The 11,803-nt window shown below is 46.7% G+C and overlaps 1 protein-coding gene across 6 annotated transcripts in view; it reads right to left on the bottom strand.

Moving 5' to 3' along the window:
• LOC309596989 (uncharacterized protein) overlaps positions 1-11,803 on the bottom strand; it is a 32,435-nt gene that overhangs the window by 12,007 nt on the left and 8,625 nt on the right. For 5 of the 6 annotated variants that reach the window (XM_082325801.1, XM_082325804.1, XM_082325802.1 and 2 more), the window contains 11 exons: positions 11,313-11,495; positions 10,217-10,361; positions 9,789-9,935; positions 9,372-9,602; positions 6,940-7,133; positions 3,899-4,026; positions 3,533-3,702; positions 2,572-2,751; positions 1,276-1,410; positions 790-933; positions 214-345 (listed from right to left, as the gene is read on the bottom strand). In XM_082325801.1, the coding sequence (XP_082181927.1) occupies positions 214-345; positions 790-933; positions 1,276-1,410; positions 2,572-2,751; positions 3,533-3,702; positions 3,899-4,026; positions 6,940-7,133; positions 9,372-9,602; positions 9,789-9,935; positions 10,217-10,361; positions 11,313-11,495 (1,789 nt within the window). The remainder of the gene's footprint in view (positions 1-213; positions 346-789; positions 934-1,275; positions 1,411-2,571; positions 2,752-3,532; positions 3,703-3,898; positions 4,027-6,939; positions 7,134-9,371; positions 9,603-9,788; positions 9,936-10,216; positions 10,362-11,312; positions 11,496-11,803) is intronic. The other variant, XM_082325806.1, reaches the window with a different exon arrangement.

Raw genomic sequence — 11,803 nt, 5'->3', positions numbered from 1 at the left:
ACTAAAGCTTCAAGGGCAGAAATCTTCAGAATTGAGGAAAATAAGCACCCTGAATCATAACTGAGTTTTATATGGTTATAGCATCTTTTCCTACTTATTCAGAAGAATGCAACTGGAAAAATTAAACCAAAAAACAAGTTGCTCCTTAGAATTATTAACAGAAGGCCAGAAAATATGTAAGAAATGGCCCTTCATGGCGTCTGCCAGCCTCACCAGGACATCCTTTCTTTGCTTCTCCGTGCTCTCAAGTTTCCTTTCCAAAGATGCCACCTCTTGATGTAGAGTCATAGCTTCCTTCTTTAGAGACTCTTCAGAGGCTGCTAGCTGAGATGTCAACTCTTCCACCTCAAGTAAAACAATAACAAAGCAGTCAAAGACTACAGCTTGTCACTGTTAGCCCTACGTATACTGTGAGGAAAGAGAAAGAACAACTGTTCACCCTGTCATGAGAGTACCAAATTAACAATGGATACAGCTGACTTGTTTAAAAATCTAAGTGGGTCACCATAATCATCTGAAAAACCACCTTAAAAAACAAGGCTAGCAGTAACAGGCCAGCAGAAATCCATTCTGATGATTGCTGGCAAACAGCCAAAAGGACTAGCCCCTCTGTGCAGGGCAGCAGCTGAGATTCAGCTGACCAGTAAGTCTGCTTCAGACCAGCTGAGAGAGGCCACAGTATGATGGCAGTCAGAGGGATTACCCCATCAGCCTGCTCTGCAATGGAAAGGCAAGAAGGGGAGAGACCACCTGTTTGATGACTGGAGTATCTATTGCTGTTTCAGTCACCTGTTTTTGTAGACCATCCCTCTGCTGAAGAAGGATATTCATTTCCTCTTTGATGGTTTTGATTTCTTCTTTGTGCCTATTCTCCACTGCCTTGATCTTACTCTGAGTTTCCTGCAGCTCTGCTTGCAGCTTTTCTGTGATGTTCTGTAAACACAAAGGGAGAGAGCAAGTTACTGGGACCTGCCATCAGTTTCTGCTTTTTCCTCTTCTGTCTCAAAATGACATTCATTCAGCCACTCCTTTCTGCTTTTCTACCCAGCTCTGCTTCCACTGTAACCCTTCCTCCCTGTTGCTGATCTCTGGAGCTTACCAGGCTCTGTGCTTTCAGTGCCTGCAGTGGTCCTTACCTCCTCAGTCCCTGGACTTACATTTTATTTCCTTGTTACTGCCCTTCACTCTGTTACCTGGCTCTCTCAGTCTCTCCCTCAGCTTATGTCCAATTGTCAACTGCCTGTTCTTTCAACCTGCCCTACTAGTCAGACTTACCTGCCCATTATCTTGCTGCTCTTTCACCCCCTGCCTGAGCTGCTCTAGCTGCTGGCAGGCTTCTCTTAGCTCTCCTTGAGTTTGGAGTAGCATCTCTAATAAAGCGTCCTTCTCACTCTCCTTTTCTAGCAGGACCTGCGCAGAAATAAAGAAAAGACGGGTTTAAACTTCCCATACAAAATTTGTGTGGCAAGACTCCAATACTGATGGGCTCAGACATTCTCAGAGGACTATGCTGCTGGTCTCCTAGGTCATTATCTGCCCACTTGGAGACACAGCTTCCTAAGTGAGACTGGCAGTATAAACACAGTCCATCCATGGTCCATCTGTGATTGACATTCCAATAAACTCTTAAGTCATCTAACAGGAAAATGTGTGGCATTTCTCAAGTGTCTCATCTTGCTGGTAAGGGTATGCCTTGTCTTCTGCTGTGTCCCATTTGTCTTTCAATAGAGACTTTTGCACCTAGTTAACAGTAGAGAAAATGCAAGGCTGCCAGAGGGCTGAAGCTAGAAGCTCCTTCAGAAAACTCGGGTATTCTAAGTGGGGTTTGGTGAAAATGACTTCGGTTTTAAGGTATTCTATAGACTTTGGTAAAGTACTGACATTACAGGCACACACTGTCATCTCTGAGCACTGCCCTGTCATTTCAATACATGTAGACACAGTTGGGGGTACTGCTGTCCCTAGGCAGTCTGCATAAAGAGGACTTTGGGTAGGACATAAGGAGGACTCTCAGTATATGACAGGGTTGCTTTGGCACAGGAGATGCAGGCACAAAATAGCTTACCAGCAAGTGACTTAAAACACAGCCCAGAAGACACCTCTGTTTTACTGCTCAGAAATATTACCGAGGAGTCTTTAAAAAGATTTTTCTTTTGTCAACAATCCTGCTGCACCCCTCCCCGTGCCCCCCAAACAAAAACCCCATCCTCGTGGGGGTTCAGTCCTACAAACTCTGTTTGGTCTTTAATGGAGTTAAGGCTATAAACACATATCAATAAACATCAAAAGAGGACCGTTAAGACAACGGTGAAGATACTCTGAGGTAAGTCTTAAAAAAAAACAGAATACAATAGCAGCACAAAAATCTGAAATGAAAGATGACATTTCTGCCTGGCTTCCTATGAGAGGTCTCATTCCTAGTCCCAAAGATAACCCTGCACACCTTTCACCTCACCAAATTCAATGCAGAAAATATGTAGGGCATGCTCTACACAGCCCGATATCCAGCCACCTCCCACAGCTCTAGCCTTGCAAAAAAGCCCAAACAAATTCTCCTTTCACAGTCTTTACTTCTTGCGTGGCATTTTCGACTCTGGTTCGTTCCTCCTCTTGTTGAGCTTGCATGGTAGCAACTTTCTGCTTCATATCTAACAGCTTCTTCTCGTGCTCCCCTTCTGTCTCTGCCTTCTCCTTTTCCCATTTCTCCAGCATCTCCTGCAGCTCTGAATGGTGCCCTTCACGCTCACTTGCCTGATGAGTAGAGGAAAAGACTTCAAGATGGACTCCCATCCAAGCTGCTCAAAAAAATGTGATGCTTCATCCCTCCCACAACCCCCCACCTGAACAGTGCACAGTAGTGGCTTTGTGCCCTCCACAAATCACGTCCTATCAAGAAAAGGAGATGCTACCTTTCCCTCTCTGATGGTCGCCTGTTTCCTAGCACCACTCTCTTCAGGATTTCTCTCTATTCTCAGAGTCTCCATTTTCAAAGCTTACCTCCCTTTTCATCAATGAAAAGGTGCAGATGGACTGCAGGGTGAGAAAGAGACCAGTACCCCGACGTCCTAGTTACAAGACAGGCCACAAACTGAAGTACCAGGAACAAGAGGCCTGTTCTATGTGCTTCAAGGCCAAATTCAAGCCCATACCTCTGTCAACCATGAAAGCACAGAACGAAAGGAACAAAGTTTCCGTGACTGCAGTTCGCAGCAGTGTTAGGAGTCTACTTCATGGTAGACAGGAGTCTGGTAAGATCCTACCCCTTTGCTGCCATGCTTTGGGTGGGGACCACCCAACCTTCTGTTGAACTCGTCTTATGCCCACACTGAATCTGTGGCTGCATTTACTGTCCCAGCATAGTCCTGTGGGTCTTCATGTGTCTTCAAGTATGAGCCATTGGCTCTGCTGCCTGGCCTAGCAACATGTGGCCTATGACAGATGACTGCTGCCATTTCACACGCTCAGGCTATTATTCTTCTAAAGCCAGCCCACAAAGTTTGCTTGAAGAATTCAGAAGTATATTGTTTCCTACCAGGTCTTGGAGGAGCTTGTTTATTTCCACTTCATGATCAGTTTCCTGAAGTTTGAGGGTATTGTTATACTGCTGTTCTGTCTGCAAGAGCTGGTGCGCCATGTTTTCCCATTCCTGCTTCATGAGGGATCTCTCTGCTTCCAGCTCACACTGAAGGCACTTCACTTCCCCTGCAAATGTGACAAATGACAAGATTCAGAGTTTACACAAACAATGGTTCTAACTTTACTGACCTTAAGCTATTTGAATTTCAGTGTAGGAGGGATCTGCTTCCATCTCCTTCACTCCTCAGAAGCACTGTGGACAGAGAGCTATTTTTATACCACCTTCCCTAAGCAGGGGGATCACCAGAAACAAGACTCTCACCTTGTATCACCTCCTTGGCCTGCATGACTGCGTGAAGTTGGATTTCAAGCTGACTCCTGCTGATCTCCAGCTGAGATAAACGCTGCTGAGCCTCAAACAGGCTGGATTCCAGGGTCTCCTTCACTGACCTGGAAGTTGTGAATATGGAGAGAAATTAGTCTCTTGCTCCTGACACCCACAGGGAGTTTCTCCAGTAAGAAGCCGTCCAAGATCCCTACACCAGAGTATGGAAAATGGGTAGCATGGAAACCTGTATAAAGAAAATACATTTCTACTGTTTAAAATAGCAATGCAGACCCCTCCGAGGGAATGTCTAGGGTTTCCTTATGACCTAGCATAACACAGAACGCCCAGACAAATTTGATCTCAACAGCCAAACTTGAAATTGGTGTTGTCTGATCTATGACACGCAGGTAGCTGTGCTTACAAAGTCTGTTCCAGCAAGCAAAAGCCCAGTCTCTGCTCACAGCCCTTATCTCATCAGCACTTCCAAGTTGCTCTGCAGGGGGACAGAATAAGAGTATTTCCCTGGCTGACTCGTGGCTTTTTAATACTGTTCATAGTGTAGGTATAGGTAGGTCATTTTCCAAACTCCCTATATTTAAAAGGGACTAAAGAAATACATCAGATCATACAGTAAAATCTCATGCTTGTAGCAGCATTTGTAAGAAATCAGAACTAGATTTTATCTGAACAAGAACTATCTGACAGGAGAGACAGGTATCCTTCAGTTTAAGCTGTTGGAAGTTCACGAGAAAAACTCGCTACCTTTATTTAAGTGTTGCTAAGTAGGCACTAGCCCAAATGACTTGTCATTCTTTAAAAGGGAAGTTGTTGTACTGCAGATGCAAATTGTTACATCCATAGACTTCAAACAGCTGGTGCATATGACACACAGGATTCTGGAATCAGGAGCTGAAGTTACCTCCCTGACCTAACACAGCGTCCTGTGTGCCAGTTTCCTACAATACACAGCACTGCCTCACTACTACAGGGGTGCAATCAGGGTAACGTCCTTCAAGGTAGAGGGGCACCTGAGCGGTACAACAATAAAACCCACAGGAGAAGGATTTCACTACTTTGGTGGACAATGGAGGATATATCTTCAAGAAGGAGAACAAGCACATATTTCTAATCATACCAATCTCTGGCAGTCCAAAGTAAATATGCTCCATTTTAAGGATAAATAGAAGTCAGTCTCTAAAACAGAACAGAAAAGATAGAGTCCAAAACTATGACAACAAAAGGCTCTTGAGAACAACATCTGTGAAGAATAGTTGCTGATTTTTGGTTATCTATTGCCAAAGGTTCTTCAGAAATAATTTATCCCTTTTTAAAAAACTAATTTATCCCTTAAAAAAAAAAAAAAAAAGGAGGAGCTGAATATTTAATAATCTAATATCAGCCCAATAACTGACCAAACATAATTCAGCTGGATCAGATAAGAGAAGCTGGAGCTCAGAAGCAGCAGCAGATCTCAAGAAACACACTAAGTCAAAATGGTGTTTATCAGCCTTGCTAACAACATACTCTGGAGTGGTAAAGCGTAAAAGTCAAGAAGTGTGACAAACAATTTCTAAAACATCATTTGTACAGCTCTGCCAGCTCAGCAGGTTTCTAAACAACACCTAAGAGGAGGACAAATATCTCGATACATTTTTCGTTTATTTTTCTTTTTCTTCCTTTTTTGCCCCTTTTTTCTTTTTTTTCGTTTTATTTTCCTTTTTCCCCCCTTTTTTTCCCCCTTTTTTTTCCCCTTTTCTTTTCCTCCCCCCCCCCCCCCCCCCCGGAAAAACAGAACTTGTCACATTTAAATCCAGTTGGTGGCTGGTCACAAGTAGCGTTCCCCAGGGCTCAGTACTGGGGCCAGTCCCATTTAATATCTTTACCAATGATCTGGACGAAGGGATCCAGTGCACCCTCAATAAGTTTGCAGATGACGCCGAGTTGGCCGGCAGTGTTGATCTGCTGGAGGGTAGGAAGGCCCTACAGAGGGATCTGGACAGGCTGGATCGATGGGCCAAGGCCAATTGTATGAGGTTCAACAAGGCTCAGCGCTGGGTCCTGCACTTGGGTCACAACAAGCCCATGCAACGCTACAGGCTTGGGGAAGAGTGGCTGGAGAGCTGCCCGGTGGAAAAGGACCTGGGGGTGCTGGTCGACAGCTGGCTGAATAGGAGCCAGCAGTGTGCTCAGGTGGCCAAGAAGGCCAATAGCATCCTGGCAGTGCTACATTAACGGTTGGACTTGCTGATCTTAAAGGTCTTTTCCAACCTAAACAATTGTATGATTCTATGATTCGATCCTAGAAATCTGATACAGCAGAAGCACAGAATCTTCTTCCTTTCCTATATAACTTCTCCATGATGTCTGTCCCTAAACAGCATGTGGTAAGGAGTACAGGACCCCGACACGAATGATGGGCAAGAATCCCCGAAGACTGTTGAGAACTCAAAAGAAGTTTCCCTGCTGCTGGTGTAACCAACTCCAGGTCCTGCACCACACTTAACAAGAGTTAGCTTAGAAACAGAAGGCCCTCAAGATTTTCAGCATGAGCCTCTAGCTTCACCCTGAATGGCAGTGTCCTACTCACAACGTCCGTATGGAATAGTCTTGAATTCTGAAGAGCCCACGTCAAACTACTTGAGAAGCAAAGATCTACGTTCAAATGCTCAGAACAAGAAACCAAAACCAGAGAGAAGCTTCAGGTTTCCATAAACGACTGCACGGTTTAACTGTTACTCAATTCAGAGCCAAGTGGGCTTGCTTTGGACTTCACACAGGAAAATGCAAGGGGGCATAAACATGAGCCCAAGGCTCAGGAGAGCTCTGCTAGCTGTAGCTGGCAGAAAAATAACATCCAAAGCATGGTCTAGGGGTTTTTTTCTCCCCTTGGGATTCTTCCATTTTCTGTCCAGGCAAGGTGAAAACATCTGAAAAGCACACAGGATGCAATGCAATAAACCCCGTGTAATGATTCCCACCTTTATAATTACAGACATTAAATCATGTCCTGCCTAGGGTCTCCTCCCTGCCTTTACCTGGCCTCTGCCAGCTGCTCTGAAAGGCCTTGTCGGTCCCGCTCCATGGCTGCCAGTCGCACCTCTAGGGCAGCCTTCTCATGCACCAGCAATTCCTTCTCTTTGGACACCTTGGCCAGCGCGTGCCCTTGGCGAGAGGACTCCTGGCGCAACTGCTCCAGACCACTGCTAGCCCACTCTTGCTGGCGGTAAACCTGAAAGCGGGACAAAATACAGTTAGAGTCCTTTCTCTGGAGTTCTGTGCAGAGCCAGCCAGTGCCACTTCTGAATCGGCTAGAGGAGAAAGAGCTCCTGTACTGTGGGCTGAAAGTTTAAGAGCATCTGCTGTATACCGCCCTAATACCCTGGGCTGCCAAAAGGCACTGGCACTGTCAACTTGAAAGTGACGTGTAAGGCCATACTGGGTTGCCTGGGACCAGACAGCTCCTTCACGACAAACATACATACCCCAGGCTATGTGTTTTCATGCAAAAATACTGCATTTTCCAGAACTGCCACCTTGCAAACTAAAATTCTATCAGAATCTATTCCAGTGCTGGACATTTTCAGGAAAGGTTGAGCAAAAGCAACTTTGCTCGCTGAAGAAAGCAAAATGAAACACGCGGTTTCTCCTTCTAGGGGGAAAAAAAAAAAAAAGATCGAAGTGTCACCTGCTTCAGTGTGTAGAGCAGTTGGATGCAAGGAGGTGATGCTCGGCAGGGAAACAGCCCTTGTGGTGAGCAGTGGCATTCAGTGGTTTATGAAAGTCTGGCTGATGTGTCCAAAGAGATGGTAGGCTGCGTTTGTACAGTAGTTCATGTCAACAATACCGTTTACTTGTCTTAAACAAAGAAGTTGCCTGATATACCTTGCTGGCATTCAAGTTTGAAGGTTAACTGTGATTTTTTAGCTTTTTTTCTTCAGTATAACACCTCTGCTGGATATTTGCCAAACATCCCACCTACTCCAAACCTAAGACTACCTGGCAGAGAACAGACCATCGGAAACAAACAATTCTCTCAAAGTTATCCCATAATACCCAAGACTGTACACTATGAAACTGATGTTTAAATGATGACAAACGCCCTGGTCTCCTCCAGTGAGGTGATTCTCCCAAGCTCTTTTTCCAGGGTACCAAAATCAGTTAGTCCAGAGCAAAGAGTCTTGTGTGATCACCTATGTCTCATCTTCTTCCTCAAAGCCTACAGAGGTTCTAGCAATTCACAGAATCACTTAGTTTGGAAGATGACCGAGTCCAACCGTAAACCTAACACTGCCAAGTCCACCACTAAACCATGTCCCTAAGTGCTACGTCCACACGTCTTTTAAATACCTCCAGGGATGGGGATTCAACCGCTTCCTTGGGCGGCCTGTTCCAATGCTTGATAAGCCTTTCAGTGAAGAAGTCTTTCCGAAGAGCCTATCTAAACCTCCCCTGGCACAACTTGAGGCCGTTTCCTCTCGTCCTATCACTTGCTACTTCGGAAAAGAGACCGACCCCCACCGCGCTACAACCGCCTTTCAGGTAGTTGGAGAGAGCAATAAGGTCTCCCCTCAGCCTCCTTTTCTCCAGGCTAAACAACCCCAGCTCCCTCAGCCGCTCCTCATAAGACTTGTGCTCTGGACCCTTCACCAGCTTCCTTGCCCTTCTCTGGACACGCTCCAGCACCTCGATGTCCTTCTTGTAGTGAGGGGCCCAAAACGGAACACAGGATTTGAGGTGCGGCCTCACCAGGGCCAAGTACAGGGGGACGATCACTGCCCCAGTCCTGCTGGCCACACTATTTCTGATACAAGCCAGGCTGCTATTGGCCTTCTTGGCCACCTGGGCACGCTGCCGGCTGATATTGAGCCGGGTGTCAACCAGTGCCCCCAGGTCCTTTTCCCCCAGGCAGCTTTCCAGCCACAAAGTTGCCTGTATGTCTTCAAATGCAATTTCAACCATTTCGGGATGTCATTCCCATTCTTAGCAACACGAGACAGCAGACACTGACTTGCAGCTTTGACCCGCTCTCTAGGCTCAAACAAATGGAGTTTTGAAACTCGCAGACTTCCCAACAAAAAGCATAAATAGAAACATGCAGCCCTGGGTTTTGCCTCAGAAAAAGGATTCAGAGCGTCACCGTTTGTTTCTTTTGCCACACGTGAGAGTAGTAGCCCCACTCGGACTCAGGGACAACACAATCGTCTCTTTGCAGCTCATCAAAAGCCAAAAAAGAGGCCAACACAGACAGGTGGATTAAAAGAATCTGTAGAAGCAGAGAACAACTCGGAGAATTGCAGAACAGCTCTGCAAGCCATCAACCCGTTTCCAAAAAGAAGTAAACAGCCTTCTGACCTCCAGCACTACCAAGAGTCTCCTTGACAAAAGCACTGCAGAATCCAACAGGTAAGAGCTTCACTGAGCCAAGCAGCCAAATGCCCACCCAGAAGCAGCAGGTGTTTGGTCTCACCTGACTGAGTTTCTCTTGGGTTTCTTCCTTCTCCTCTGCCAGTATCGTCAGCTCTACCCGCAGCCCCTCCTGTTGCTCCTCTGCTTTCTTCAGCAGCTGCTCCAGGTGGGCTTTCTCTGCACAGAGCTCTTCATTTGTTCTTTCACACAAGGTCAGCTTCTCCTGGCCAGAGATCTTTGCTCTCTCCATCTCGTCCACTTTACCCGACAGAACTTCATTCTCTTGCTCCAACTGCAATCACGGAAGCACAGAGGAAGGAAAATACAGTAAGATTTACCCTGTAGGAGGTTTGCCTTGGACAGAAAAAGGAACAACATTTCCATATTCAGTCAGCCATGCTGCCAGAAGGCAAGAAGTCTGAGAAGCAGCAGCAGCTGGAGACAAACACCTGGCAAGATCGTTGGCAACTCTGCTCACCTGCAGCACAAGTTTGTTCAGTTGCACTTTATCCAATGCAAGAGCTTCGTTGATACTGCCCATGTTCGCTGTTGCAACACGGAGATCAGCTATTTCAGCAGTCAGCTTATTCTGAGCCCCTGTCAACTCTGCTACTGACTGCTCTGCCTGAAGAGACAAAAGAACAACATGACGACAAAGGCAGGAAAATCCCTGACTTCAAGCAGCAACTCCACATCCCCTGCGTGTCTCTGACATACTCCCAGTTCAGCGCTCCCAGTAAGCACGTGGGGACTGACCACCCCAAAGAGCCTCTGTGGCTCTGACCACCATTTTCCAAGGAGAACAACATTTTCCCCGTCTTCTGCTGCCAGAAACAGCAGCTGCGGTGGTCTTGCTATCACAACTCCCTCTCCCACAAGTGCCACCCAGGAATAAGGTGACCATACCTTCTCCAGTGCTGTGGTAAGCTCATGTTTCTCTTGCTTCAGCAGATCCCTCTGAAGGTGCGATTCCTCCAGCGCCTCTCTCGCGACTACCAACTCGCTCTGTAATAATGAATGTTTTCCCTCAAGTGCAGCCAAGTCCTTCAGTCTATGAGAAGGGGAAAGACAAACAAGTTTTTAATGTAAAAACATTCTCATTTCCAAAACCGAGGGCACGTACTGTGTCCCAGATACGGCAGTTTGAATGGTTCACAACAGCTTTCTATTGACACCTAAAGAACGCTGGCATTTCCTGACTAGAGCTGCATCGCTCTTTGTCATTGATGTAGGTGGAACACGCGTCACTGAGAAGGAAAACAAGCTTCCAGAAATCACAGAACGTTGCCCAAAAGTTCAGGTACTCTCAACTTAACAGAACTTCCTGCCGGTTAGTTCTCTCTCTCCTTTTTGATACATTGGATACAAGACTTCCCAAAGTTCTTCTTTGGGTAAGGCAGACTTTTAGAGTCCAGATTAACGTTCCCACCATTACTCTTGCCTTCAGCAGGGAAACGATGAAAGAGCCTGCAGCCTGTTTGGGGAGGAGATGTGTATGAATTTCCAATCCCATAACGACAGGATCACAGGACGATTCAGGCTGGCAGGGACCCCAGCAGGCCTCTAGCCCAATCTCTTTGGCTCAAAGCAGCTGGGGTCAGCTCTGGGATCAGTCTGGGTTGCTCAAGGCTCTATCCGGTTGGGTCTTCCAAATTTCCAGGGATGGAATCCGCACCACCTCTCTGAGCAACCTGTTCTGCTGCGTGACTGCCTTCATGGTTCAATTTTTTGCTCTCCTTCAATCCAGTCTGAACCTCTCTGGTTTCAGCTTATGCCTGTCATCAACTACTCCGGTCAGGTTTGGAATGATTCTTTAAACGGGTCGTAAAGAAAGTACAAGCAGGCAGCTATGCTGTACATCAGTAGATAGCCAGACCTGCCCGCGTGCTCCCTTCACCCTTCTATGCTACGAATGATGAGCATGCAAAATTCATTCTTTTGCGGCGGGCCTCCTGAAGCCCACCGATGCCCACCCCTGCCCAGAGGAAGCTTTAACACTCACAGGAGCTCCTGGTCACGACGCGCTCTCTCCATCGTCTCTTGCTGCTCCACCTTTTCCCCCTGGGCTGAATCTTCCTTCAGCTGCAATTCAGTGTTACTTTGACGCAGACGCGAGGCTTCTTGCTCCGTGACTTCAAGCTGTTGCTGTAGCTCTTCCCTGGTTTTCTCGAGGTTTGCACAGTCACTGCAGAGACAAAGCTCAGTCAGAAGAACGAAGAGGCCAGAAGAGTCACGGATCCCATTCTCATCATTCCAGGAGGGAGTTGTGGGGAGCACGGTAAGGAAGAACTTGCTCTTCCCCTCACAAGGAAACTGAAGAGGGAAAGAGAAAGGAAGGCGGGGTTTTGCCTTCATTCGGTGAGAAGCAGTGGCTAGGACCGGGCACCCAAAGAACAGAATTCAGAGAAGCAGCACGTCAAGAGGGAGGCGCCTTGTATCCCAACATCACGCTGAATCTGCAAGACAGCCTTAGGATTCACAGCAGAGCATGAA

The sequence above is a fragment of the Platalea leucorodia genome (genome assembly GCF_965183815.1).
Source record: "Platalea leucorodia genome assembly, chromosome: 13".
In the NCBI taxonomy this organism is placed as follows: domain Eukaryota; kingdom Metazoa; phylum Chordata; class Aves; order Pelecaniformes; family Threskiornithidae; genus Platalea; species Platalea leucorodia.
This window is presented reverse-complemented; position numbering and strand designations above follow the sequence as displayed.